At 40.8% G+C, this 27,137-nt stretch overlaps 1 protein-coding gene across 3 annotated transcripts in view; it reads right to left on the bottom strand.

The window, feature by feature from the left end:
- Nucleotides 1–27,137, bottom strand: part of LOC133556628 (tetratricopeptide repeat protein 28-like) — a 655,127-nt gene that overhangs the window by 80,128 nt on the left and 547,862 nt on the right. For all 3 annotated transcript variants that reach the window (XM_061906744.1, XM_061906745.1, XM_061906746.1), the window contains 2 exons: nt 22,004–22,548; nt 14,499–15,022 (listed from right to left, as the gene is read on the bottom strand). In XM_061906744.1, coding sequence (XP_061762728.1) covers nt 14,499–15,022; nt 22,004–22,548 — 1,069 coding nt within the window. The remainder of the gene's footprint in view (nt 1–14,498; nt 15,023–22,003; nt 22,549–27,137) is intronic.

The raw sequence follows: 27,137 nt of genomic DNA on the forward strand, positions 1-27,137 counted from the left end.
AATTTTCCCAGGAGACCCCTAGATTTCAGGGCACCAATTCTCTCGAAGCCCCTGTCGATTTTTACCATATCAACAATATTAGGGGAGTGCCATAATGGCACTGCCTTTAGCGCCCCCTACATCCTGAACTGGCAGCGTGCGAGCCCAATTATATGTTGCATTTGGCCAAGCAAGACGTACGTGAGTTATTGCAAGACATATTTGATCAACAGCTACACAGGTCACACTGAGGGTGGCCGTAAAAAAAAAACACTGTTACAAATATGTGGCAGACTGTGAACCCACACCAAACAAGAATGACAAACACATTTCGGGAGAACATTTGCATCGTAACACAACATAAACACAACAGAACAATTACCCAGAATCCCATGCAGCCCTAACTTTTCCGGGCTACAATATACACAACCCCGCTATCACCAACAGTTGAAGTTTATGAATCCAGATGGATCTCTATTGCAATCCCCAAAGAGGGCACTTTAAGTTGATGATTACTTCTATGTGTAGATATCTTTATTTATAATTGAATCACTCGTTTATTTTTCAACAAGTTTTTAGTTATTTTTATATCCTTTTTTTTCCAGAATAATTCAAGAAAGACCACTACAAATGAGCATTATTTTGCTCTGTTATACAATTGAATAAATCAGAAACTGATGACACAGTGCTGGATTTTACTTCTTTATCTCTTTTTTTCAACCACAAATGCCTCGATCTGATTCGGGAGTACTTGAATTAAATATGAACATACATTCATATTTTGTTGAAGTGTTATTCAATAAATATATTTATAAAGGATATTTGAATTGTTGCTATTTTTTAGAATATTTAAAAAAAATCTCACGTACCCCTTGGCATACCTTCAAGTACCCCCAGGGGTACGCGTACCCCCATTTGAGAACCACTGCCCTGGCTCATAACATTACAGTAAGTATGTGTATACATTGTTGCAGACTGGAGAAATCGAATTATCATTATTACCTATGACTTATTTATTAACTTAATTCTCATTTTATTTAATTCTCATAGTAGCATTAAACAGGCCTTGAGTGAGCACAATATGTCCATCATGTCCTCATGTGTAATGTTTAATTTTTTTCCAATTTTTTCTGGCTACAATGTGCAATAATGTTATATGTATGTGTGTATATATATATTCATATGCATGCATATATGCATCTGTGTGGATATCTATTCATATACATAGATACATCTCTCATCTCTATCTTTTTTTTACTATTTATATTACCATATTGTATATGCACCTTAGGAGGATCTGCTCCAATTTCGTTGTTCTTTGAACCTGTTCATTGCAATAATGACAATAAAACTCTATTCTATTTTGTTCATTTATATTTTGATTTTTTTTTGTTGAAAATAAAACTAAAGACATTTAAAAATATATTTCTTAAGAAATCTTTTCTTGCGGCCCAGTCTCACCCAGACTCTGCATCCAGTGGCCCCCAAGGCAAATTGAGTCTGAGACCCCTGCTTATAAGTCTACTCTCTGGACGCTTACAGTATGTGATGGCGGAGTCTAGACATGCTTTTGGTCAAAGGCGGTAGAAAATGGGCCAAACCTCGCTCGTTCGACTGCGTTTTTCCCAGCAACACTGGAAAAAAAAAAACACTCTGTGGCCAGACAAGATAAGCCAAGAACAGAGAGCGTGACCTGAAGGTATTCCGCAAACCCCACCGACGCACCACGTAACCGTAGACTTCGTGGCTCCTCTACGGCCACGTTCGCCGGCATCCTTTTGAAGACCCATACAGTCCACCAACAACCTCCTATCCCCCTCCTCCTCTAATCTTTCCACCCTCACTCCCTCAGTCTTGCACGCCTGCCCTCTTTCCTTGCTGCTGCGCTCCTCTCTCCCTCTGTAACTCCTCTACCTGTTTCATCTCAACTGTGGCTGCAGCGCTCCCAGGGACTGGGTAATGTTTAGGGCTCATTAGGCGGTGGAGCAAGAGAAAGAAAGGAAGCAGATCTAAATGATCCTCTTCATTGTCTGACAGTCTCACCCTTCACTCATTCCAACTGTAGCTGGGAGCCTTTCATCTGCCTACTACACAAGCTCGCATATACAGACACACATACGCACGCACACAGTGTTTCCCTCTCTGAGCTGCTCTGTGATAGCTTTTTTTATGATCAAGCCCGAATGTCAACCGACTCTGTTTCCTTTATTCTCCATTTGACAGAGAAATAATACATGTGAATTATGACTCATGCCCATCTCTGATTCCCCTCACTGCCCGGCTGACATCTCTCTCTCCATCCCTCTCTGCCTTCCGAACGCTCGTGTTTCCTATGTTCTCCCTCTCTGTATCACTCAGTGTCTGTCACTGTCACCAAGCGTGCCTTCGGTACGCCCCGCAGGCACAGTCACGTAGCAGTGTCTGACACCGAGATGTGGCTGTGGCTGGCTGCCCCAGAACACTTAAAAAGCAAGCGTGACAGCCTGGTGAGAGCATTTCTTGGGCCCCCCCAACGTCCACATACACGATATTGTCAAAAGTATTTGGCCACCTGCCTTGACTCAGATATGAACTTGAAGTGCCATCCCATTCCTAACCCATAGGGCTCAATATGATGCCGGTCCACCTTTTGCAGGTATTACAGCTTCAACTCTCCTGGGAAAGCTGTCCATAAGGTTGCAGAGTGCGTTCATAGGAATTTTCCAGCATTCTTCTTAAAGCGCATTGGTGAGGTCACACAATGATGTTGGTCGAGAAGGCCTGGCTCTCAGTCTCCGTTCAGGTCAGTCAAGTTCATCCACACCAGACTCTGTCATCCATGTCCGGGAAACCAAAGTCTTTGGGTTCCGGCGGGGAGTATGGTTGCAAAGCTGAAACTTAAAGGAATTGACGAAAGGGCACCACCAGGAGTGGAGCGTGCGGCTCAATTTGACCCAACACGGGGAACCTTACCTGGCTCGGACACGGAAAGGATTGACAGATTGATGGTCGGCGTGGCGAAGTTGGTAGAGTGGCTGTGCCAGCAAACTGAGGGATACTGGTTCAATCCCCACCTTCTACCATCCTAGTCACGTCCGTTGTGTCCTTGGGCAAGACACTTCACCTTTGCTCCTGATGGGTCCAGCTGAGCGGCTTGCATGGCAGCTCCCGCCGTCAGTGTGTGAAAGTGTGTGTGAATGGGCGAATGTAGAAATACTGTAAAAGCGCTTTGGGCTCCTTAAAAAGGGGTAGAAAAGCGCTATACAAGTACAACCCATTTACCATTTACCATGACTTTATGGACCTTGCTTTGTGCACTGGTGCACAGTCATGTTGGAAGAGGAAGGAGCCTGCTCCAAACTGTTCCCACAAGGTTGGGAGTATGGAATCGTCCAAAATGTTTTGGTATCCTGGAGCATTCAAATTTCATTTCACTGGAACTGAAGGGTGGAGCCCAACTCCTGAAAAACAACCCCGCACCATGATTCCTCCTCGACCAAATTTCACACTCGGTACAATGCAGTCCGAAATGTAGCGTTCTCCTGGCGACCTCCAAACCCAGGCTGGTCCATCAGATTGCCAGATAGAAAAGCGTGATTCATCACTCCAGAGAACGCATCTCCACTGCTCTAGAGTCCAGTGGCGACATGTTTTACACCACTGCATTCGACTCTTTGCATTGGACTTTGTGATGTATGGCTTAGATGCAGCAGTCCGGCCATGGAAACCCATTCCATGAAGCTCTCTGCGTACTGTACGTGGGCTAATTGGAAGGCCACATGAAGTTTGGAGCTCTGTAGCAACTGACTGTGCAGAAAGTCGGTGACCACTTTGCACTATGCACTTCAGCATCCGCTGACCCCCCTCTGTCAGTTTACGTGGTCTACCACTTGGTGGCTGAGTTGCTGTTGTTCTCAAACTTTCCCATTTTGTTATAATGAAGCCGACAGTTGACTTTGGAATATTTAAGAGCGAGGACATTTCATGACTGGATTTGTTGCACAGGTGGCATCCTATGACAGTTCCACGCTGGAAGTCACTGAGCTCCTGAGAGCCGCCCATTCTTTCACAAATGTTTGTAGAAACAGTCTCCATGCCTAAGTGCTTGATTTTATACACCTGTGGCCGGGCCAAGTGATTAGGACACCTGATTCTGATTATTTGGATGGGTGGTCAAATACTTTTGGCATTATATCGACATGTGCATAGGCAAAATGCCATGAAATGTCATGCCTGCCACACAAACACCAAGGCACAGTTGCACTCATGCCAACATTTTGATCATGACCACATGTGGACCCCAACAGAAAGTGGAACATAAACAATGTTATGTTATCTTTATGTTGCAGACTCCTTTGTTGGGTTTCTTATTTCCTTACTCTGACGTGAACACCCAAAGCAAGCTAATACATTATGGAGCCTACTTTGATTTATAGCATATAGTCTTCCGATGATATAGGTATACATTTTAAACAACCATGAAATGTATGGAGATACAAACAAAATTCATAAAACATAAATATGTGGGGGGAGGGCATACAACCTAGTGTGCTGACAACAAGTCCAGGTTTTTTTATATTACAGTATCAAATCAATTCATTGAAGCCAATATATGTATACGTATATATATATATATATATATACTGTATAATTATATATATATGTATATGTATATATATGTGTATATATACATATAGTACATGTGTGTGTGTGTATGTATATATATATATATATATATATATATATATATATATATATATATATGTATATATATATATATATATATATATATATATATATATATATATATACATTAGGGGGGTGGGGAAAAATCGATTCGAATACGAATCAAATGCGTTGTGCGATTCAGAATCGATTCCCATTTTTAAAAAAAATTATTTTATTTTTTATTTGTTTATCAATCCAACAAACCACTACACAGCAATACCATAACAATGCAATCCAATTCCAAAACCAAACCTGACCCAGCAACACTCAGAACTGCAATAAACAGAGCAATTGAGAGGAGACACAAACACAACACAGAACAAACCAAAAGTAGTGAAACAAAAATTAATATTATCACAACAGTATCAATATTAGTTATAATTTCAGAATAGCAGTGATTAATTCCTCATCTACATTATCATTAGACATTTATAAAATTAAAAAAAAAAACAATACTGTCACAGTGGCTTACACTTGCATCGCATCTCATAAGCTTGACAACACACTGTGTCCAATGTTTTCACAAAGATAAAATAAGTCATATTTTTGGTTTGTTTAATAGTTAAAACAAATGTACATTATTGCAATCAGTTGATAAAACATTGTCCTTTACAATTATAAAAGCTTTTAAAAAAAATCTACTACTCTGCTAGCATGTCAGCAGACTGGGGTAGATCCTGCTGAAATTTTATTGATTGAATGAATACAGAATCGTTTTGAATCGGAAAAATATCGTTTTTGAATCGAGAATCGAATCAAAAAAATCGATATATTATCGAATCGTGACCCCAAGAATCGATATTGATCGAATCGTGGGACACCCAAAGATTCACAGCCCTAATATATATATATATATATATATATAAATATATATATATATATATATATATATGTATAAAACTGTCAAAAATAAGCTAACTCATGCAATTAATTTAAAAATGTATACACGTCTAAATTATATGTATATTATTTTCACCGTACATGCTCCTTCGTTTAAACCGTGGCTAGTTACCTGAAATCATTTGACAGCACTATTATATATATATATATATATATATATATATATATATATATATATATATATATATATATATATATATATATATATATATATATATATATGTATGTATATGGACTGTCAAATCCATTTAAATATTTCCTCTTGATTAGTAGTTTATCCGTGATTATTCACAAGCAATTGCAGATGGATAGTCCTTGGTTTAATCTTTGATAAGTCTAATTGTATATTTATGTGTTTCTATTAAATGATTAAATGTTAGCTGTTAAATGTTGTGCTTAAAAGACAAATGCTCTCGGTCAACATTAATGTTCCATGATTTGTTCTTCTGTCAATGAAATGTAGAGGATCTATTGCTTCCCCATTAGTTGCCACAATGATGGCATTGATTTAATGATACCTCTTCTGTTGTGTAAGTCGCTGGAATTGCTTTGTCATTTCATGTACATTAACAAAAGATACAATAAATAAAGTATTGGGACAGATGGCTATGAAAAGTGAAAACAGAATGGAAGGACATATGAAGCTGTTATTGCTTCACTCTTCCGGAAAGACTTGGGTTTTTGTGTGAAATTTGTGAACAGTCCTCCAAGAAAACATTTGTCAGGTCAGAGGTCATAAATGTTGGGCCCCAGGATTCATGGATCACAATACTTGTTTTACTTCATCCCTTTGATTCACTGAAAAGTAACCAGTGAAGGTTATCCTCTAATGCAGGGGTGTCAAACGTACGGCCGGAGGGCCGGATCAGGCCTGCGGACAGGTTTTTATCCAGCCCGTGGGATGAGTTTGCTAAATTTAAAAATGAACCTGAAATTTTTGAATGACAGAAACAACTGTTCTAAATGTGTCCACTGGATGTCACAATAGCAATTCGATGTACCTTTGTAGATGATGCTACATATGTACTAAATAAACCCTTTGATGTTAGTACATCAGTCGAGGAAAATGATTAAACTACATAAATAACATCCTGTAATTTGATTTTGATATATTTATTTATCTTGATAGTTTGAAAATAACACCAATAAGTTGACTGATGAACATCCATCCATTTTCTACCGCTTGTCCCTTCTGGGGTCACTGGAGCCTATTTCAGGTGCATTCGGGTGGAAGGAAGGGTACACCCCAGACAAGTCGCCACCTCATCACATTATTTATTCAGAAAGTATAAATAACGACAAATAAAGTATATAAACTATTACCGCAACAGGTACGTGTAAAAAAAATAATAATAAATTAACATTATGATTTGTACAATTTCAGAATGTGCATGTTTTATTTTTAAAGGTGAAAATTATCACCAGACCTATGTAAGCGTCAATATATACCTTGATGGTGCAGAAAAAAGACCATATATTTTTTTACCGATTTCCGAACTCTAAATGGGTGAATTTTGGCGAATTAAACGGCTTTCTGTTAATCGCTTTGGAGGCGATGACGTCAGAATGTGATGTCGCCGAGGTATACAGCCACCATTTTCATTTTCAACACATTGTAAAGATTGGGTCTTAGCTCTGTTATTTTCAGTTTTTCCGACTATTTTTTGGAACCTTGGAGACATCATGCCTCGTCGGTGTGTTGTCGGAGGGTGTAACAACACTAACAGGGAAGGATTCAAGTTGCACCACTGGCCCAAAGATGCGAAAGTGTCTGCCACCAGACCCCCATTGAATGTGCGGGAGTGTCTCCACATTTTACCGGCGATGACAGACATGGCACAGAGATGTATGGATAACCTGCAGATGCATTTGCAACGATAAAGTCAACGAAATCACAAAGGTGAGTTTTGGTGATGTTGACATATGTGCTAATCAGACATATTTGGTCGCGGCGTGACTGAGAGCTAATCGATGCTAACATGCTACGCTAATCGATTCTAACATGCTATTTACCGGCGGTGTTAAAGCAGACGTGGCACAGAGATGTATGGATAACCTGCAAATGCATTTGCAACGATAAAGTCAACAAAATCATAAAGGTAAGTTTTGTTGATGTTGACTGCCATCTAATCGATGCTAACATGCTACGCTAATCGATGCTAACATGCTATTTACCGGCGGTGCTGAAGCAGACATGGCACAGAGATGTATGGATAACCTGTAGATGCATTTGCAACTATATTACGTTTCCTTCCACCCACATTTAATGCGAAAAAAACACTTACCAATTCACGGATTTAAATTGCTCCAGTGTCACGAGAAGTTCTGATCGTTTGGCCCACACATTTTACCGGCGATGCTAACACAGCTATTCGGCCATGCTATGGCTATGAATAGCGTCAATAGCTATTCGCTCAATAGCTTCAGTTTCTTCTTCAATACTTTCATACTCCAACCATCCGTTTCAATACATGTTTAATCTGTTGAATCGCTTAAGCCGCTGAAATCCGAGTCTGAATCCGAGCTAATGTCGCCATATCTTGCTGTGCTATTCGCCATTGTTTGTTTACATTGGCAGTACTGTGTGACATCACAGGGAAATGGATCGTCTCATCGCAAATAGTGAAAATCAAGCACTTTAAAGCTTTTTTTAGGGATATTCCGAGACCGGTAAAATTTTGAAAAAAAATTAAAAAAATACAACAAGCCACTGGGAACTGATTTTTATTGTTTTTAACCCTTTTGAAATTGTGATAATGTTCCTCTTTAAACAAAAAAAACAATCTGAAGTTGTCTTTATTTTTAAGTTATCGTACTGTGATTTTACCAGTTCAGCCCGCTTGGGAGTAGATTTTTCTCCATGTGGCCCCCGATCTAAAATTAGTTTGACACCCTGTTCTAATGGATTATATACTATACATGCCATAAAGGTATTGTATGTCTCCATAGTATTGTCCAATGAAAAGACACACATTGTGTTTTTTTTTCTAGTGTCTCCCACTGACTAGACCTATTATCTGCATCACGCGGAAAGAGAGACTGAATATCGCACACAAACCGACTCGGGAGGTCACATGGTAAAACTGTCTGCTCTAGTTTGAATCTTTCCTACTATCCCTCCTTCCAATTAATCTTTTTTTGGAAAGGAAAACAAACAAAGAAGTACAGTGAGGAGGCGCAGGTAACAAAGAAAAAAAAAAGACTGGGTTGGTCTTGGTAAAATGGCCAGAAATAATTGGCTGTCAAGTGTAGTGAGGGTTCATTCTCACAGCCAGACCGAGGAACAGTACAAAGGCAAAACAGGGGACAACAGGAGGACAGGTTGAAGACAGAACGGCCTGTCGTCTTTGTTTTCATTAACGCTGAACAAGGAGGCGTGAGGTTTCATAGGCCTAGATCAGGGGTCGGCAACCCGCGGCTCTAGAGCCGCATGCGTCTCTTTAGCGCCGCCCTAGTGGCCCGCTGGAGCTTTTTAAAAAAAATATGAAAAATGGAAATGATGAGGGGGAAAAAACATATTTTTTCTTTTAATTTGGTTTCTGTAGGAGGACAAACATGACATGAACCCCCCTAATTGCTATAAAGCACACTTTTTATATTAAACATGCCTCACTGATTCGAGTATTTGGCGAGCGCCGTTTTGTCCTACATTTGGCGGTCATTGAACTCACCCTAGTTTGTTTACATGCATAACTTTCTAAGACCTGTTTTATGCCACTTCTTTTTCTGTCTCATTTTGTCCACCATACTTATAACGTTGTGCATGAAGGCACAAAGGTGAGTTTTGTTGATGTTATTGACTTAATTATGTGGAGTGTGCTAATCAGACATATTTGGAAACTGCATGACTATAAGTTAATCGATGCTAACATGCTATTTAGGCTAGCTATATGTACATATTGCATCATTATGCCTCATTTGTAGCTATATTTGAGCTCATTTGGTTTCCGTTAAGTCCTCATAATTCAATTTATATCTCATGACACACTATCCGTATATAATATGGATTTAATTTTTTGGGGCTCCAGACAGATTGTTTTATGTATTTTTGGTCCAATATGGCTCTTTCAACAATTTTGGTTGCCGACCCCTGGCCTAGATAATTCCAAAAATGCAAATAAAGTGCAGAGAGGTACAAGCGTAGCATTCCGTTTTCCTTAAGGCTGGTACACACTAGGGTTGTACGGTATACCGGTATTAGTATAGTACCGCGGTACTAATGATTCATATTCGGTTTTATACCGCCTCTGAGAAGTAGTCCTCGTCAAGTCGTGCCATTACTGGTTTACGAGCAGACGAGCATGTTCGGCAGTGCACAATCACAGAGTATTTACAAGCAGACACAGTGTGTAGACAGAAACGGGAAAATGGACGCATTTTGACTTAACAACTCACGACAAAGGTGAAGTTATAACACTGAAACGCCCTCAGGAAGAGGTGCATTAAGACATGGCTAACTACCTAGCGGGTAACGTCCATCCGCTGTCGGCAATGTTTTAGCTACTTCTAAATCACTAATACTGGTCTCCATGGCGACAAATAAAGTAAGTTTCTAACAAATATCATCCGTGCAGGACGAGGAATAGCTAAACATGTTTCACTACACACCGTAGCTCAACGGCGTCAACATGTAAACAAACGCCATTGGTGGATCTACACCTGACATCCACTATAATGATACTAAGTACAGTAGCGTATCTGGTCGATACTACTATGATTACGTTGATCATTTTTGGAATCACACCATCTTATTTCATTTTTTTAAAATTGTAATTATCTTTAAAAACTCAGGAATTATGTCCCTGGACACGTGAGGACTTTGAATATGACCAATGTATGATCCTGTAACTACTTGGTATCGAATTGCTGACAAAATTTCTGGTATCATCCAAATCTTATGTAAAGTATCAAACAACAAAAGAATAAATGATTATTACATTTGAACAAAAGTGTAGAAAGAACATAAAAAAAGAGAAAGTAAGCAGATATTAACAGTAAATGAAGGAGTAGATTAATATTTCATTTTCTATGTATATGTGTTATGTTATATGTTACTGCATATGTTAGCAGACTAATTAAGAGCCTGTGTTTGCTTACTTACTACTAACGGACAAGTTGTCTTGTATGTTCACTATTTTATTGAAGGACGAACTTGAAATAGGAGACATATGTTTGATGTAACATAAGATTTGTTGTTAAACTAAGCCAATAATGCCATTTTTAGTGGTCCCCTTCATTTAGAAAAGTACCGAAAAGCATTGAAAAGTATCAAAATAATTTTGGTATCAGGACACTAGTACACACAAATCTTAAGAGATTTTTAACTGTTACAGAATCCCACACAAAGACAAAAACTCAGAAATTGAGCAGTTTTGATTATGCGTGTGGTGTGCTACGATAATATCAACACAGCACACACGTAACAATTCTGTCTCATCACAATCAATAAGACCCCCACACAAAACGACACATTCTGAAGAGACAATCAGAAGGAGGCTTGAAGATGGTCTGCAAAACTAAGTATATGCAACATTTTAGCCAAAGCGCCACCATGACATGTTATGTAGACCACAAGGAAATGTTTTAAAAATATAAAACACTTGTAATAGAACCCCTTTAAATTGTTCTTTTTACTTATGAAAATATTTTTGTTTGCGGAACATATTTTCCCTGTGTTCTCATAATTAACTATCCATCCATCCATTTCCTACCGCTTATTCCCTTTCGGGGTGGCGGGGGGCGCTGGCGCCTATCTCAGCTACAATCGGGCGGAAGGCGGGGTACACCCTGGACAAGTCGCCACCTCATCGCAGGGCCATAATTAACTAACTACAGGCAAATTTAGGTGTCAGTTTTTTTGCGATTCTAGCCCTGTATTTACTTGGTATCCAATTAATACCAACATTCACAATATCCCATCGCTAGTCACCCTACAAAATCGAAGAAGCAGCAGCGTAACAACCAACTAGTGACCAGTAAAAATGGACACGTGTATTCATGCAACGATTAACCGCTTTTACTATCAACCGCATTTAAAAACGTAAAGGCTATGTACTCACAGAGGCTCATCTACAGTGTGTATTTAAATATTTTTCCCCCGCTATAAACGGACATTATGCTTGTACGTTATTTTCGGCACAACCTGCAAACAACAACAAAAACAAAGTTACACCAGCGGTGCACATGGTTATACGCACCTATAGAGGGACATGAATTGATTTAAAACATTTACTTAAACAAGTTGAAAAACTTATTCGGGTGTTACCATTTAGTGGTCAATTGTACGAATGATGTACTGAACTGTACAATCTACTAATAAAAGTTTCAATCAATCATTTAGGAGTACTCAATAGCTTAGAAATTAGTCAGTTTAGTGTAAATAACCAGCGACAAGTACTCCTTCTAAGGGCTTGAGTCAGTGACTTTTTGACAGGTTCGGTGGCCACAAATGAAGTGCTGGCTGTCCAAAATCGGGACTCACTATAATATTTGATCCACTATGGACTGGACTCTCACAACATTATGCTAGATCCACTCGACGTCTATTGCACCGGTCCCCTAGGGCATGGGTGTCAAACTCTGGTCCGCCGTGTAATTTCACTTGGCTCTTGAGGCAATATCAAATTAACAATAGATCTGGCCCGCCGCTGTAACACCGCATTCACCGCTAATACTCTTACTTGCCAACCCTCCCAATTTTCCCGGGAGACTCCCGAGGTTCAGTGCCCCTCCAGAATTTCATCCGGGACAACAATATTTGGGGTGGGCTTTAAAGGCACTGCCTTTGGCGTTCTCTACAACCTGTCTCCACGTCCGCTTTTCCTCCATACAAACAGCGTGCCGGCCCAGTCACATAATATATGCGGCTTATACACACACACAAGTGAATGCAAGGCATACTTGGTCAACAGCCATACAGGTCACACTGAGGGTGGCCGTATAAACAACTTTAACACTGTTACAAATATGCGCCACACTGTGAACCCACACCAAACAAGAATGACACATTTCGGGAGAACATCCGCACCGTAACACAACATAAACACAACAGAACAAATACCCAGAACGCCTTGCAGCACTAACTCTTCCGGGATGCTACAATATACACCAAACCCCGTCCACCTCAACCCCACCGCCGAAAAGAGGCATTCAATTTATATTAAAATTTTATTTGATATGCCATTGATATTTTTTTTATTATTATTATTATTTGAAACTCGATTTTGCATGTCACTATAAATTTATATAAGCCTTGCTTGTTCAATATTCAATGTAAAACTTGTTTGGGTCCATATTAAAAGGTTAATTTGTTCAACCTCGGCCCGCGGCTTTGTTCGGTTTTAGATTTTGGCCCACTCTGTATTTGAGTTTGACACCCCTGCCCTAGAGGGTGGTCCCCACATCTGCGGTCCTCCCCAAAGTTTCTCATTGTCCCATTCGGTTGAGTTTTTCCTTGCCCTGATGTGGGATCTGAACCGAGGATGTCGTTGTGGTTTGTGCAGCCCTTTGAGACACTCGTGATTCAGGGTTATATAAATACACATTGATTGACTGATTGATTGATATCATTAACACAATATAAAATATATTATTTAAAATGAATAAATAGGAAAGAATGACCGTTGATGACAATAACAGTTTTGTTAACCACTTAAGTAAAATGTTCCCCTGGGTGATCAATAAAGTTCATCTTAGTCTTATATTAGTAATATTATGATTAATGATCTAATTCATGAATGTATTATTAATAATACTTTTTGTTTATATCTATAATTTTGTACCATTCACTTGATTATGCTAAGGAATGTCCATGTGAATTTATGCATTTTTGGTTGTAAAATGTATCATAATCTATAATAATTGTGCTCGTCTGAAACTGTTATTATTACTCAGACAGTCATGCACTCTAAATGTATTATTGTTGCATTCCTCCATACGAGAAGAGGGAATGATGATGTTCTTGGGACTATCTTTGATGACTGAAATGACTGGAAAATATCATGGAGACAACATAAACATGTTTTTTTTATATAATCTACCAAACGAGCCAGAGGTGTGTACGTTCTCAAACTTTTTTTTCAGCTTCCTGTTTGGCTACTTTTTTACCACTTCACAATGTACGCAATGATGACTCAAGATTGTCTGCATTTCCCATATATTGTTGGGCTTGAACCGTTTTGTAGCCGATTAACGCAAACGATTCACTCTTAACAGACCTCAGACCACAAGACAATCTTCAAAAACAATCAAGCTTTGATCAGAAGGGGGAAATCGGGACGATTGTCTTTATGTGTGTACCCCGCTTTACATTCACTCCCTGCAACGTGAAATATATGATTCACCTCAAAGAGCAGCTGCAATTGTGTTGGATTCCAACAGAGTTTAGGTCATAACACAATAGGTATGCCTGAGTGAGGGGTCTGTTTATGGGTATGGACGAAGCAGGTGGAGTGGCTACTTAGCCCACGTAAATGGGGGACTCAAACCTCTCACCTTTAACACATATACACTGGCAGAGATAATCAATCTCTAAAAGGCCAAGCTTAAGGTTTTACTTGTCATCAGGTGAAAATCCATCACTGTATGAAAACGATATTTTGGTAACTGACTGTAAAGAGCTACAGGATCTGCGGAAAGTGGCACAAAAAGGCTTTGGCATGCATCCGCATAGGTCTGCATTGACACAAATACCGGAATACATATACGGCAAGAGACAAGCCAGATGTATAAAAGACACCCAGAATCCCCGGTGCATTCCTAAGCATAAAAACACAAACACAGACACACATCCTAATAAAAATGTAACGAAGGCTTTGCATCAAATGGGCTGTGAATTTCGTATTCATGAATTCACAAACTCTAAGCCTATCAGCCCAGGCAACAAAGGCAATCCTCACTGCTGCCTTACTCACCTTCCTGCAGGTACATGACAGCTTGGGAATAGTTCTGCAGTGCGTGGTGTGTTCTCCCCAGGCTTCCATAGGCAAGCGTTTTGGCAGCCAAGTCATTAGTCTGAGCCGCCACACTAAGGTGCTGCTCTTGGAAGACAACGGCCCGCTCGTAGTTTCCCAGTGACTCATAAGTAAGGCCCAAATTCCCGTAGGCGCGAGCCTGACGTGCGGGGCTCCCGGTTTCCTCTGCGATCTCTAGGTCACTCTGGTGGCATCTCAGCGCCGTCTCATATTCTCCCATGGCTTGGTACACAGCCCCTAAACCGCAGCTGGCATCGCCCTCCAGTAGTCGATCATGGTTGTCGCGGGCGATGGCCAGTTGACGTTCCAGACAAGAGATGGCCTGTTCGTAGTTGCCCAACTGACTGTGGAGTGCACCCAGTTCACCGTAGGCCTGAGCCTTGCCTCCACACTGGCCCAGTTCATGAGCCACCACCAGTCTCTTCTCGAAGCACACCAGCGACTGTTGGAGGTTTCCCATAGCTCTGCAGGAAGAAACAGAAAATAGACTATCAAATATATGTCAAAGACTTTGGCATTGTTCACACTGCATTCATTCACACCTGGTGGTGGTAAGCTACATCTGTAGCCACAGCTGCCCTGGGGTAGACTGACGGAAGCGTGGCTGCCAGTTTGCGCCTACGGCCCCTCCGACCACCACCAATCATTCATTCATCATTCATTCACAAGTGTGAGCGGCACCGGGGGCAAGGGTGAAGTGTCCTGCCCAAGGACACAACGGCAGCGCTTTTTTGGATGTCAATAGGTGGGAAGCGAACCTGCAACCCTCAGGTTTCTGGCACGGCCGCTCTACCCACTATGCCATGCCGCCCCTAAGTAGGAACCTTTGTTTGTTTACTTACTAATAAACAACAATTACGGACAAACTTGCAATAGGAAACATATGTTTAATGTACCCTTAAGATGTTTTGTTAAAATAAAGCCAATATTGCAATTTTTTGTGGTCCCCTTTATTAAAAAAGTACCGAAAAGTACCAAAATGTATGGAAATAATTTTGGTACCGGTACCAAAATATTGCTATCAGGACAACACTATTGCGGACAAATAGTTTTTACATAATAAGAGATGTTGGGACGTCAAAACACACGGAGACACTATTTCAGACGTGTGATGTCACACCAGGAAACAGCGACTGGTTTCTATCCATCCATCCATTTTCTACCGCTTATTCCCTTTTTTGGGGTCGCGGGGGGCGCTGGCGCCTATCTCAGCTACAATCGGGCGGAAGGCAGGGTACACCCCGGACAAGTCGCCACCTCATCGCAGGGCCAATACAGATAGACAGACAACATTCACACTCACATTCACACACTAGGGCCAATTTAGTGTTGCCAATCAACCTATCCCCAGGTGCATGTCTTTGGAAGTGGGAGGAAGCCGGAGTACCCGGAGGGAACCCACGCATTCACGGGGAGAACATGCAAACTCCACACAGAAAGATCCCGAGCCTGGATTTGAACCCAGGACTGCAGGAACTTCGTATTGTGAGGCAGACGCACTAACCCCTCTGCCACCGTGAAGCCCGACTGGTTTCTAATGACAGCCAAAATTGTAAACAGATAAGAATGATCTCTTACTCTCCTAAAACTATTTGTCTGCTCACAGGAGTATTTTACTAATGGTGAAGGCAATTGATTCATCCTCCTGAAACACCTGCAGTTTGTAGGGCCTCAGCAGGTACTTAACGTCGCTTCCCTCACAGGGGGACGAGGGAGCTTAATGTCTGACGATTGGACTGCGAGGTTAATAGTCAAGTCAGACTCCTCCTACAGCCCTACTTTTGATGTGGTGTCAAACCTATTTTATGGAAAACGGCAAACGCTTTTGGACTGGCAAAGCAGACTGTATCAGTTGTTGTCGCCCATGTATGTCACAGACTCAACGTCTTGGTCCAGCGTATATAAAGTCACCAAAAAGGAATGGACAATGAAGGTGAAGGCAAAAGAGTGTCCTGACCAGATATCTAGAGCCCTAGTTTGATTGATGTAAAATGTTCTTTATTACATTGTTTACTTTCACGTGTCCGTTAAAGATTTGATACATTTATGATATTGCAGGTGTGATTCACTGCAATAGAGCCCCACAGCACACTGGATTTCAGTTCATTGAAATACCACAACACTGGATATTGTTCAGATAAGTTATATTTAAGAACTTGCACACAAAGCAACACTGGAGGTGACTATGACGTGTGCATTTTTCCGCGCATGCGTACTAGGTATGTGTGTGACAATCATTGGTTCTTTACTTATTTATTAGGTGGCGTTGCGCCGGCGGACTGAGGGGAGGCGGGGGTCTTAAAGGCCTACTGAAACCCACTACTACCGACCACGCAGTCTGTTAGTTTACATATCAATGATGAAATATTAACATTGCAACACATGCCAATACGGCCGGTTTAGTTTACTGAATTACCATTTTAAATTCCCCGCGGAGTTTCTTGTTGAAAACGTCGTGGAATGATGACGCGTGTTTGTGACGTCTCGGGTTGTAGCGGACATATTAGCCCAGCACCACTTACGGCTAAAAGTCGTCTCTTTTCATCGCATAATTACACAGTAATTTGGACATCTGTGTTGCTGAATCTTTTGCAATTTGTTCAATTAATAATGGAGACTATAAATAAGAATGCTGTTGGTGGAAAGCGGTGGATTGCAGCTGCCTTTAGCACTGAAACACAGCCGGTGTTTTATTTGTTTGTTGTGAAGCTTTAACACAGAGCGGTCAAGCGAACATGTTTCTCTACGTCACCCAGCAAGTTTTTGGATGGGAAAATTGTGATATTAAGTCGGCTTTTACCGGAGACTTCAGTGGATTACGCGACTTCCTCCTGCAGCTCAAAAAGGCAGCTGTGATCTTGGCTCCTCGGCTTCTCTCAGAGACACTGGCGTTCACCGCAGCCATCCGACTTTCAGATATGACTTTACAATCTCACTAAAACACTATTAAAACAATAAGCAGATAAGGGATCTTCCAGAATTATCCAATTAAATGTGTCTAATTACATCTGAAACGGTCCCACTGCCGCCGCCTGGAGCCGTCGCCTTTTATTTATTTATTTATTTTTTTGTGCTTCCCTTTAACTTTCCTCATCCACAAATCTTTATCCTCGCTCAAATTAATGGGGAAATTGTCGCTTTCTCGGTCCAAATAGCTCTTTGATTGTAAACAATGTGACGATGTGAGGAGCCCTACAACCCGTGACGTCACGCGCACATCGTCTGCTACTTCCTGTAAAGGCAAGGCTTTTTTATTAGCGACTAAAAGTTGCTAACTTTATCGTCGATGTTCTCTACTAAATCCTTTCGGCTAAAATATGGCAATATTGTAAAATGATCAAGTATGTCACATAGAATGGACCTGCTATCCCCGTTTAAATAAGAAAATCTCATTTCAGTCGGCCTTTAAACGACCATTGTGTGTATTTGGAAAAGGATAAGGTTAGGTGGGATTTAGCCTGGATAACCTTAGCCGGCTTAGTTTAGAAGGGGCCTGAGAAAGAACTCAGGTGGCGTCAACAAGAGTTAACAATACAAGTGAAAGTGATGCTACGTGATTGTTTATCCGTTTATACTTTGTTTTCTTTCCTTTTTTTTATTACATTGCATGTAAAACTCATATTATTCTCCACAAAATAATTGTGTTAAATATTTTGGTATTTAGAATGGATAATGTAACGCTTGCTGGGCATGGTGATGCCGGATTCGTTCTTCCGTGGATGCGGTCGGGCAAAAACACAGCGTACGGTAAGAAATAAAGATTTATTTAACTAATAAAATAGACTATGAACAGAAAACTGGCACAAGGGCACAACAGGCAAAACAAAAACTACTAGCATGAGAGCTAGGGATACACAAAGTGTAGCGCGAAAGCTAGCGAGTCAATACGTAGAAAATAGCAGTCGTCACTTGTTGCGTGTAAGCAAATTAGGATCCGAGACCGAATGAACAAAAGGGCAGGCTTAAATAAGGGTGGCGATTAACAAAACAGGTGTGCATCAACAGCGAGTAGCAGGTGGAACTAATAAGCAACCATGGTGACAGTACAAACAGGAACTAAGGAAGTCAAACAACAGAATAAAATGGAACAAAACTAGAATATGTGATGATCCGGGCAGCGGATCATAGCAGATAATTGGATTTAAATGATTTTGTTTTCGTCCGACCTTCCAAGATAGATAGATAGATAGATAGATAGATAGATAGATAGATAGATAGATAGATAGATAGATAGATAGATAGATAGATAGATAGATAGATGGATGGATGGATGGATGGATGGATGGATGGATGGATGGATGGATGGATGGATGGATGGATGGATGGATGGATGGATGGATGGATGGATGGATGGATGGATGGATGGATGGATGGATGGATGGATGGATGGATGGATGGATGGATGGATGGATGGATGGATGGATGGATGGATAGATAGATAGATAGATAGATAGATGGATGGATAGATAGATAGATAGATAGATAGATAGTACTTTTTTTGATTCCTTCAGGAGAGTTCCTTCAGGAAAATTAAACAGCAGCAATGCACGACACTTCTTCAAATACGTAAACAGAGCAGAATGCAAATAATTTCAGATAAAATTTGACATATGCTATGCTTGACATCCTCTACAATGAGAAGGGTCAAGGAAGCCTGCCTCCCCTTCACAGCGCGCTGTACATCCTACAGTACACGTTGACAGTCCCTTTCTAAACCTTTAATTGGCTTTCATAGCCTTCAAACGGACGCGTTTCATATTCTAAGAGATATCAACAATTGCAGGATGCTGGTTCAAAGGGAATACAAAAAGAATAAAACTCTCCAGTGTAATTAATGTTGCGCGATAACAAACGCTAGACTGTGAGCTGTCGGGAAGATGAGAGAGCTTTGTGAGTGACGACTATTATTTCCCGCTGAACTGGTGCGTGTCTAATACTACCACGTGTGATTGCAATAGCGCTGACAACACCGAATAAAAAGGAAATCATTTGCTATAATAGGAAACTCATAGCAAGTCATTTTGGGAAGCTACAGTATAATTTCATCGACACCTAAAGGGTAAACAGACACGGAATGTTAGAGGGAAAAATAAAAAAAGGGGGCAAACTTCCTCGGTTAGACGTGTGTCAAAACCTCTTTGCATAAAGATAAGGCCAGGACCGCTTTAGTGCTGCTGACACAGCGAGCAATCCTTCTAGCAAAACAGCTTTGCTGAGAGTATCTCGGAACAAAATAATATGCAAAGCAGGATTAGAAATATTTAGTAAATACAATTATCATCAGGTTGAACCGCTGAAGAAAATTGGTGCCAACACCCAAAAGTATTTTTTCAATTAATTTTTTAGTTGTGCTGTGATTTGTGAGTTGTGATGAATAATGTGTAGAGGTTAGAGATGCGCGGTTTATAGTCTCATCCGCGGAGTCTGCGGATAAACCGCGGGTCGGGCGGGTGACATGACGAAAAAATAGATTTTAATTAGATTCGGGCGGGTGGCGGTTGAACCATTCGGTAATATTTGGTTCAGGGATCGGTATCCTTTACCATTCAAAGAGCCATTTATGTCCCGTGTCACAAAACGAAGAAGACAAAAGGAGACGTATACACTCTCTAGAATGACTGCCAGCAATCACCCAGTTAATAATTATTAACCCAGTTCATAATTATCAGGGCGTGTTATGAAGCCATTGGCTTTGTCGCCTTCTACAGCAGGTACGATCTGCTTGTCAGTCCAGCAACGTGCTGTCTGTCAGACACACGCACACGACTGGAAGGCATACTGGGTGACACAGAGTACACTAATGGTTGTGATATAAACAATTTTAACACTCTTAGTAATATGCGCCACGCTGTGAAGTCACACCAAACAAGAATGACAAACACATTTCGGGAGATCATCCTCACAGTAACACAACATAAACGCAACACAACAAATACCCACAATCCTTTGCATCCATGACAAATCCTGACTATTTTATACACCCCGCTAGCAGCAAACGTTAGCGGCTCCCATTGTCTTCTTTACTCTGTGAAACGGGATTAAATACCTCTTTACGTGGTAAAGGTGGCCAACCTCTGATGTATTTCAACGGGCGGGTGGCGGGCGGTTGCGGTTCTAATAAAATGTTGGTTTGGGTGGACGGCGGGTGGATGACGACTTTGGTGATGCGGTTGCGGGTGATATATTTGCCTATCTGCGCATCTCTAGTAGAGGTGTCCGTTACTATCGGACTGTCGATATTAAATACTTTCAAATGTAATATCAGAAATTATCGGTATCGGTTTCAAAGTTATCGGTATCGGTTTCAAAAAGTAAAATTCATGACTTTTTAAAACGCCGCTGTGTACACAGACGTGGAGGGGAATACAGAGCGCTACTTAACCTTAAAGGCACTGCCTTTGTGTGCCAGCCCAGTCACATACAGTGGGGCAAAAAAGTATTTAGTCAGCCACTGATTGTGCAAGTTCTTCCACTTAAAATGATGACAGAGGTCTGTAATTTTCATCATAGGTACACTTCAACTGTGAGAGACAGAATGTGAAAAAAACAATCCAGGAATTCACATTGTAGGAATTTTAAAGAATTTATTTGTAAATTATGGTGGAAAATAAGTATTTGGTCAACCATTCAAAGTTCTCACTGATGGAAGGAGGTTTTGGCTCAAAATCTCATGATACATGACCCCATTCATTCTTTCCTTACCACGGATCAATCGTCCTGTCCACGTAACAGAAAAACTACCCCAAAGCATGATGTTTCCACCCCCATGCTTCACAGTAGGTATGGTGTTCTTGGGATGCAACTCAGTATTCTTCTTCCTCCAAACACGAGAAGTTGAGTTTATACCAAAATGGGTACATGGATGATACAGCAGAGGATTGGGAGAATGTCATGTGGTCAGATGAAACCAAAACATAACTTTTTGGTATAAACTCAACTCGTCGTGTTTGGAGGAAGAAGAATACTGAGTTGCATCCCAAGAACACCACATCTACTGTGAAGCATGGGGGTAGAAATATCATGCTTTGGGGCTGTTTTTCTGCTAAGGGGACAGGACGATTGATCCGTGTTAAGGAAAGAATGAATGGGGCCATGTATCGTGAGATTTTGAGCCAAAACCTCCTTCCATCAGTGAGAGCTTTGAATGGTTGACCAAATACTGATTTTCCACCATAATTTACAAATAAATAATTTAAAATTCCTACAATGTGAATTCCTGGATTTTTTTTCACATTCTGTCTCTCACAGTTGAAGTGTACCTATGATGAAAATTACAGACCTCTGTCATTATTTTAAGTGGGAGAACTTGCACAATCGGTGGCTGACTAAATACTTTTTTGCCCCACTGTATACATTTTCATTGTTTCCATTGGAAAACTCTTAAGTTCGTAAATCGATTTGCAATACATTTTAATGTGATGTAAAAATATTCAAAACAGACTGACCTGTGTCCATTTCCCAAGCCTCTGTATGCCTTCTCCTGATCCTGCATACGGTTGAGACTCTGAGCGACTGACAAGTACTGTTCGTAGTATTTGATTGCTTCCTCAAAGTCACCAAGAGCCTCGTAACAGTCCCCTAGGTTCCCGTAGGCCCTGCCCCTGTCCATTACTGCCTCATTACCACTCAGCTGCTGCAGAGTAGCGAGCTGTTGCTCCAGGTACCCGATAGCTTCCTCCATCACTCCTACATTCATTTTTGTGATGCCCATATTTCCGTACACCTGCGCTTCCACAACTGGATCCTTCAGCCGCTGTCCAAGTTCCAACTGCTCTTCGTAGCTCTTGAAGGCCATGGCGTACTTTCCCAAGGCCATGTAGACTGCCGCCAAGTGACCGTGAGCTTTGCACTCTCCAGACACGTCCCCGAGCTCTTGGTAGACCTCCAGCTCTTGAGTGTGGTAGCCAAGAGCTTTGTCGTATTTATGCACAAGTCTGTAAGTGGCCCCCAGGGCCGCATAGGCGCAGGCCTCCATCCTGCGCTCCTTCACCTGAAAACAGACACAAAGCGTGGGATAAGCATAAAAATCCCACTGACGACATTTGAAGAATTGTTGTGGTACCTCAGTTTATGAGTAATTTTCAGCTTTTTGTTATGCTTTAGGATGCGAGCATGATTTGCGTTACCAGCATTTTCATCATCGGTTAAAGTAATATTTATAATTATAATATTTATATTTATATACACCTACTCAGTGGCCTAGTGGTTAGAGCATGGGTGTCAAACACTGGCCCGCGGGCCAAATTTGGCCCGCCATGTAATTTAATTTGGCCCTTGAGGCAATATCAAATTAACATTACAGTTATTACACAGCAGTGGTGCCGCTGTAACTAGGGGCGCCGCTAGGGATTTTGGGCCCCATGAAAATAATCTTTACAGGGCCCCCAACACATAATTTCATCATCATCAGGGGCCTCTCAGGGCCCCCCTCCATGATGGGTCCCTAGAATCCGTCTCCTTTACCCCCCCTTTTCGTAACACCGCAATTTCTCACACTTGCCAATCCTCCCGAAGTTCAGTGCCCCTCCCAAAAATCTCCCAGGGCAAGCAAGCATTTTCCCGATTTTCACCCGGACAACAATATTGAGGGTTGTGCCTTAAAGGCACTGCCTTTAGCATTCTCTACAACCTGTCGTCACGTCCGCATTTCCTCCATACAAACAGCGTGCAGGCCCACTCGCATAATATATGCGGCTATTACACACACATAAGTGAATGCAAGGCATACTTGGTCAACAGCCATACAGGTCACACTGAGGGTGGCTGTATAAACAATTAACACTGTTACAAATATGCGCCACACTGTGAAGCCACACCAAACAAGAATGACAAACACATTTTGGGAGAACATCCGCACCGTAACACAACATAAACACAACAGAAAAAATACCCAGAACCCCTTGCAGCACTAACTCTTTCGGGACGCTACAATATATAATAAATAAATAATAAATGGGTTGCACTTGTAAAGCGCTTTTCTACCTTCAAGGTACTCAAAGCGCTTTGACACTACTTCCACATTTACCCATTCACACACACATTCACACACTGATGGAGGCAGCTGCCATGCAAGGCGCTAACCAGCACCCATTAGGAGCAAGGGTGAAGTGTCTTGTTCAGGACACAACGGACGTGAAGAGGTTGGTACTAGGTAGGAATTGAACCAGCCACTCTCCCACTGCGCCACGCCGTATTTTGATATTTACCTCAGAAGGCTGCAAATAGAAAAGAGGCATTAAATTTGTATTTCAATTTTATTTGATATGCCATTGATATTTTCTAATTATTATTATTATTATTTGAAACTCGATTTTGCATGTCACTATAAAGTTATATAAGCCTTGCTTGTTCAATGTTCAATGCAAAACTTGTTTGGGTCCCTATTAAAAGGTTAATTTGTTCAACCTTGGCCCACGGCTTTGTTCAGTTTTAAATTTTGGCCCACTCTATATTTGAGTTTGAAACCCCTGGGTTAGAGTGTCCGCCCTGAGATCGGTAGGTTGTGAGTTCAAACCCCGGCCGAGTCATACCAAACACTATAAAAATGGGACCCATTACCTCCCTGCTTGGCACTCAGCATCAAGGGTTGGAATTGGGGGTTAAATTACCATATATGATTCCCGGGAGCGGCACTCAGAGATTGACACAATCCAGCCTTCCCATCATGAAACCCAAGAATGTTAGTTCAAAGAAGACAAAGGGGTAAAACATATCAGAAAAACAAACTATGATGTCCATGATGATCATTTATCCTTAAAACTATTAAGAATCTGCAGATGTTGTTCGAGTTTGATCTGTCCAGTCCTGACTCAACAAACTGGACGTCAAGCATTACTTTTTTTATACAGACATACGTAGTAAGGATGTTCCGATCAAGGTTTTGCGCTGCCGGTTCCGATAATGATTGTTTGATTGATTGAAACTTTTATAAGTAGATTGCACAATACAGTACATATTCCTTACAATTGACTACTAAATGGTAACACCCGAATAAGTTATTCAACTTGTTTAAGTCGGGGTCCACGTAAATACATTTATGGTACAAATATATACTATCAGCATAATACAGTCATCACACAAGTTAATCATCAGAGTATATACTAGGGGTGTGGGAAAAAATCGATTCGAATACGAATCGCGATTCTCACGTTGACATTATCATTAGACATTTATAAAAAAATAAATAAAAGAACAATAGTGTCACAGTGGCTTAGACTTGCATCGCATCTCATAAGCTTGACAACACACTGTGTCCAATGTTTTCACAAAGATAAAATAAGTCATATTTTTGGTTTGTTTCATAGTTAAAACAAATTTATATTATTGCAATCAGTTGATAAAACATTGTCATCTGCAATTATAAATTCCGCCCGATTGTAGCTGAGATAGGCGCCAGCGCCCCTCGCCACCCCAAAAGGGAATAAGCGGTAGAAAATGGATGGATGGATGGAAAAGCTTTTAAAAAAAATCTACTACTCATGTCAGCAGACTGGGTTGGATCCTGCTAAAATCCTAATCATTGAATAGAATACAGAATAATTTTGAATCGGAAAAATATTGTTTTTGAATCGAGAATCGCATTGAATCGAAAAAAATCGATATATAATCGAATCGCGACCCCAAGAATCGATATTGAATCGAATCGTGGGACACCCAAAGATTTGCAGCCCTAATGTATATATTGAATTATTTACATTATTTACAGTCAATCATCCATGATCATCCATCCATGAGTGAGATCGGCCGATACCAATACCGATCACATGTATTAACTGACAATTTTAAAAATGTTGTTATGATGAGTAACATTTGACAGCTTGAAGAATATCAACACAATATTTAAACTAGTTAGTTATTGTCTTTTATTTCATACAATTGTTTGATCAAAACAAAGTCAACAGTAAACTATAACTAAACAAAAGCAAAAACTATCTGCTACTCATTTAAATCCTTTTTACCCTTAAAATCCTTATGTGCCGGGGCAATTATTCCCTCGGTTTGTGAACATTCACAAAAACAACAAATAGGTTATTTTGAGAAAATGAAAATATCGATCAGATCACGTTTGCATCGATCATATACTGATACTACCTTTAATATCGACACCACCAATTAATGGGTCCCCCCCCACCCCTTTTACATGTCGTGTACTGACTGTGACAATGTTAATTTTCTGTTGATATCTGTTTATTTTCTGATGTCTGAGTCCTTCTACACTTCTTAAGTTTTACTAAGCACCTATTTCTTGATGTTGTTTCAAGCTACGTTAGCACAGCTATTAACGTTCCATGCTCCTGGGTTTCTTTTGGTGTGTAAAATGTTTAGCCTCATCCTCCAGTGATAATATTACATGATAATGATACTTAAGATATTAAAACAATGCAATGTATTTGCCATAATGGAGGTGAACGTCTCTATAGTGTATGGAAACACATAAGTAGCTGCTCGCCACTTGTCAGCCATAGAGGATTGGCGTTTTTGATCGGCATTAAACGGCAATATCCGATCACATACGTTTTCACAAAAATAAGCCAAAACCAATCAGTGGCCGATCGATCGTCACTTCCCTAATACAAATCGCTTGTTGTCAACCCTAGACTTTTCCAGTCCGTCACTCCAATCAGTCTGTGTGGAATGTAAGCAGCGATTTCCTACTCCGATGGTGTCCTGATAAAAACAAGCCAATCTCTCTTGAAACTCCTTAATAAATAAATAAAAGTTGCTCATAATAAGCAGACTTTGCAACATTGGATGGAGAAGCAGTCCAAAGGGGTTAGTCCGGTCCTCGGGGTAAATGCTAAAAATGTTATGTTATTTCATAAAACTACCGTAGTTGTTTGCAGTACATGCTATTTTAATATTTTTTAAACACTATGAATTTTAAAAAAGTTTTTATTTTTTTTTATAAGGCATGGTTTATGTTAAAGTTAAAGAACAGATTAGATCATGGGTGTCAAACTCTGGCCCGCGAGCCAAATTTGGTCCACCGTGTAATTTAATTTGGCCCTACAGGCAATATCAAATTAACATTAGAGCTGGCCCGCCGGTACTATACAGCATTCACCGCTAATACTCATACTTGCTAACCCTCCGGATTTTCCCAAGAGACTCCCGAAGTTCAGTGTCACTCCCGAAAATCTTCCAGGGCAACCGTTCTCCCGACTTTCTCCCGATTTCCGCCCGGACAACAATATTGGGGGCGAGCCTTAAAGGCACCTTTAACCTGCCGTCACGTCCGGTTTTCCTCCATACAAACAGCGTGCCGTCCCAGTCACATAATATATGCGGCTTCCACACACACACACACATACACACAAGTGAATATAATGCATACCTGGTCAACAGCCATACAGGTCACACTGAGGGTGGCCGTATAAACAACTTTAACACTGTTACCAATATGCGCCACATTGTGAACCCACACCAAACAAAAATGACAAACACATTTCGGGAGAACGTCCGCTCCGTAACACAACATAAACACAACAGAATAAATACCCAGAACCCCTGGCGGCACTAACTCCTCCGGGACGCTACAATACACCCCCCCGGCTACCACCGCATTGTTATTATATTTTC

Source organism: Nerophis ophidion, linkage group LG07, assembly GCF_033978795.1.
Source record: "Nerophis ophidion isolate RoL-2023_Sa linkage group LG07, RoL_Noph_v1.0, whole genome shotgun sequence".
Classification (NCBI taxonomy): Eukaryota; Metazoa; Chordata; class Actinopteri; order Syngnathiformes; family Syngnathidae; genus Nerophis; species Nerophis ophidion.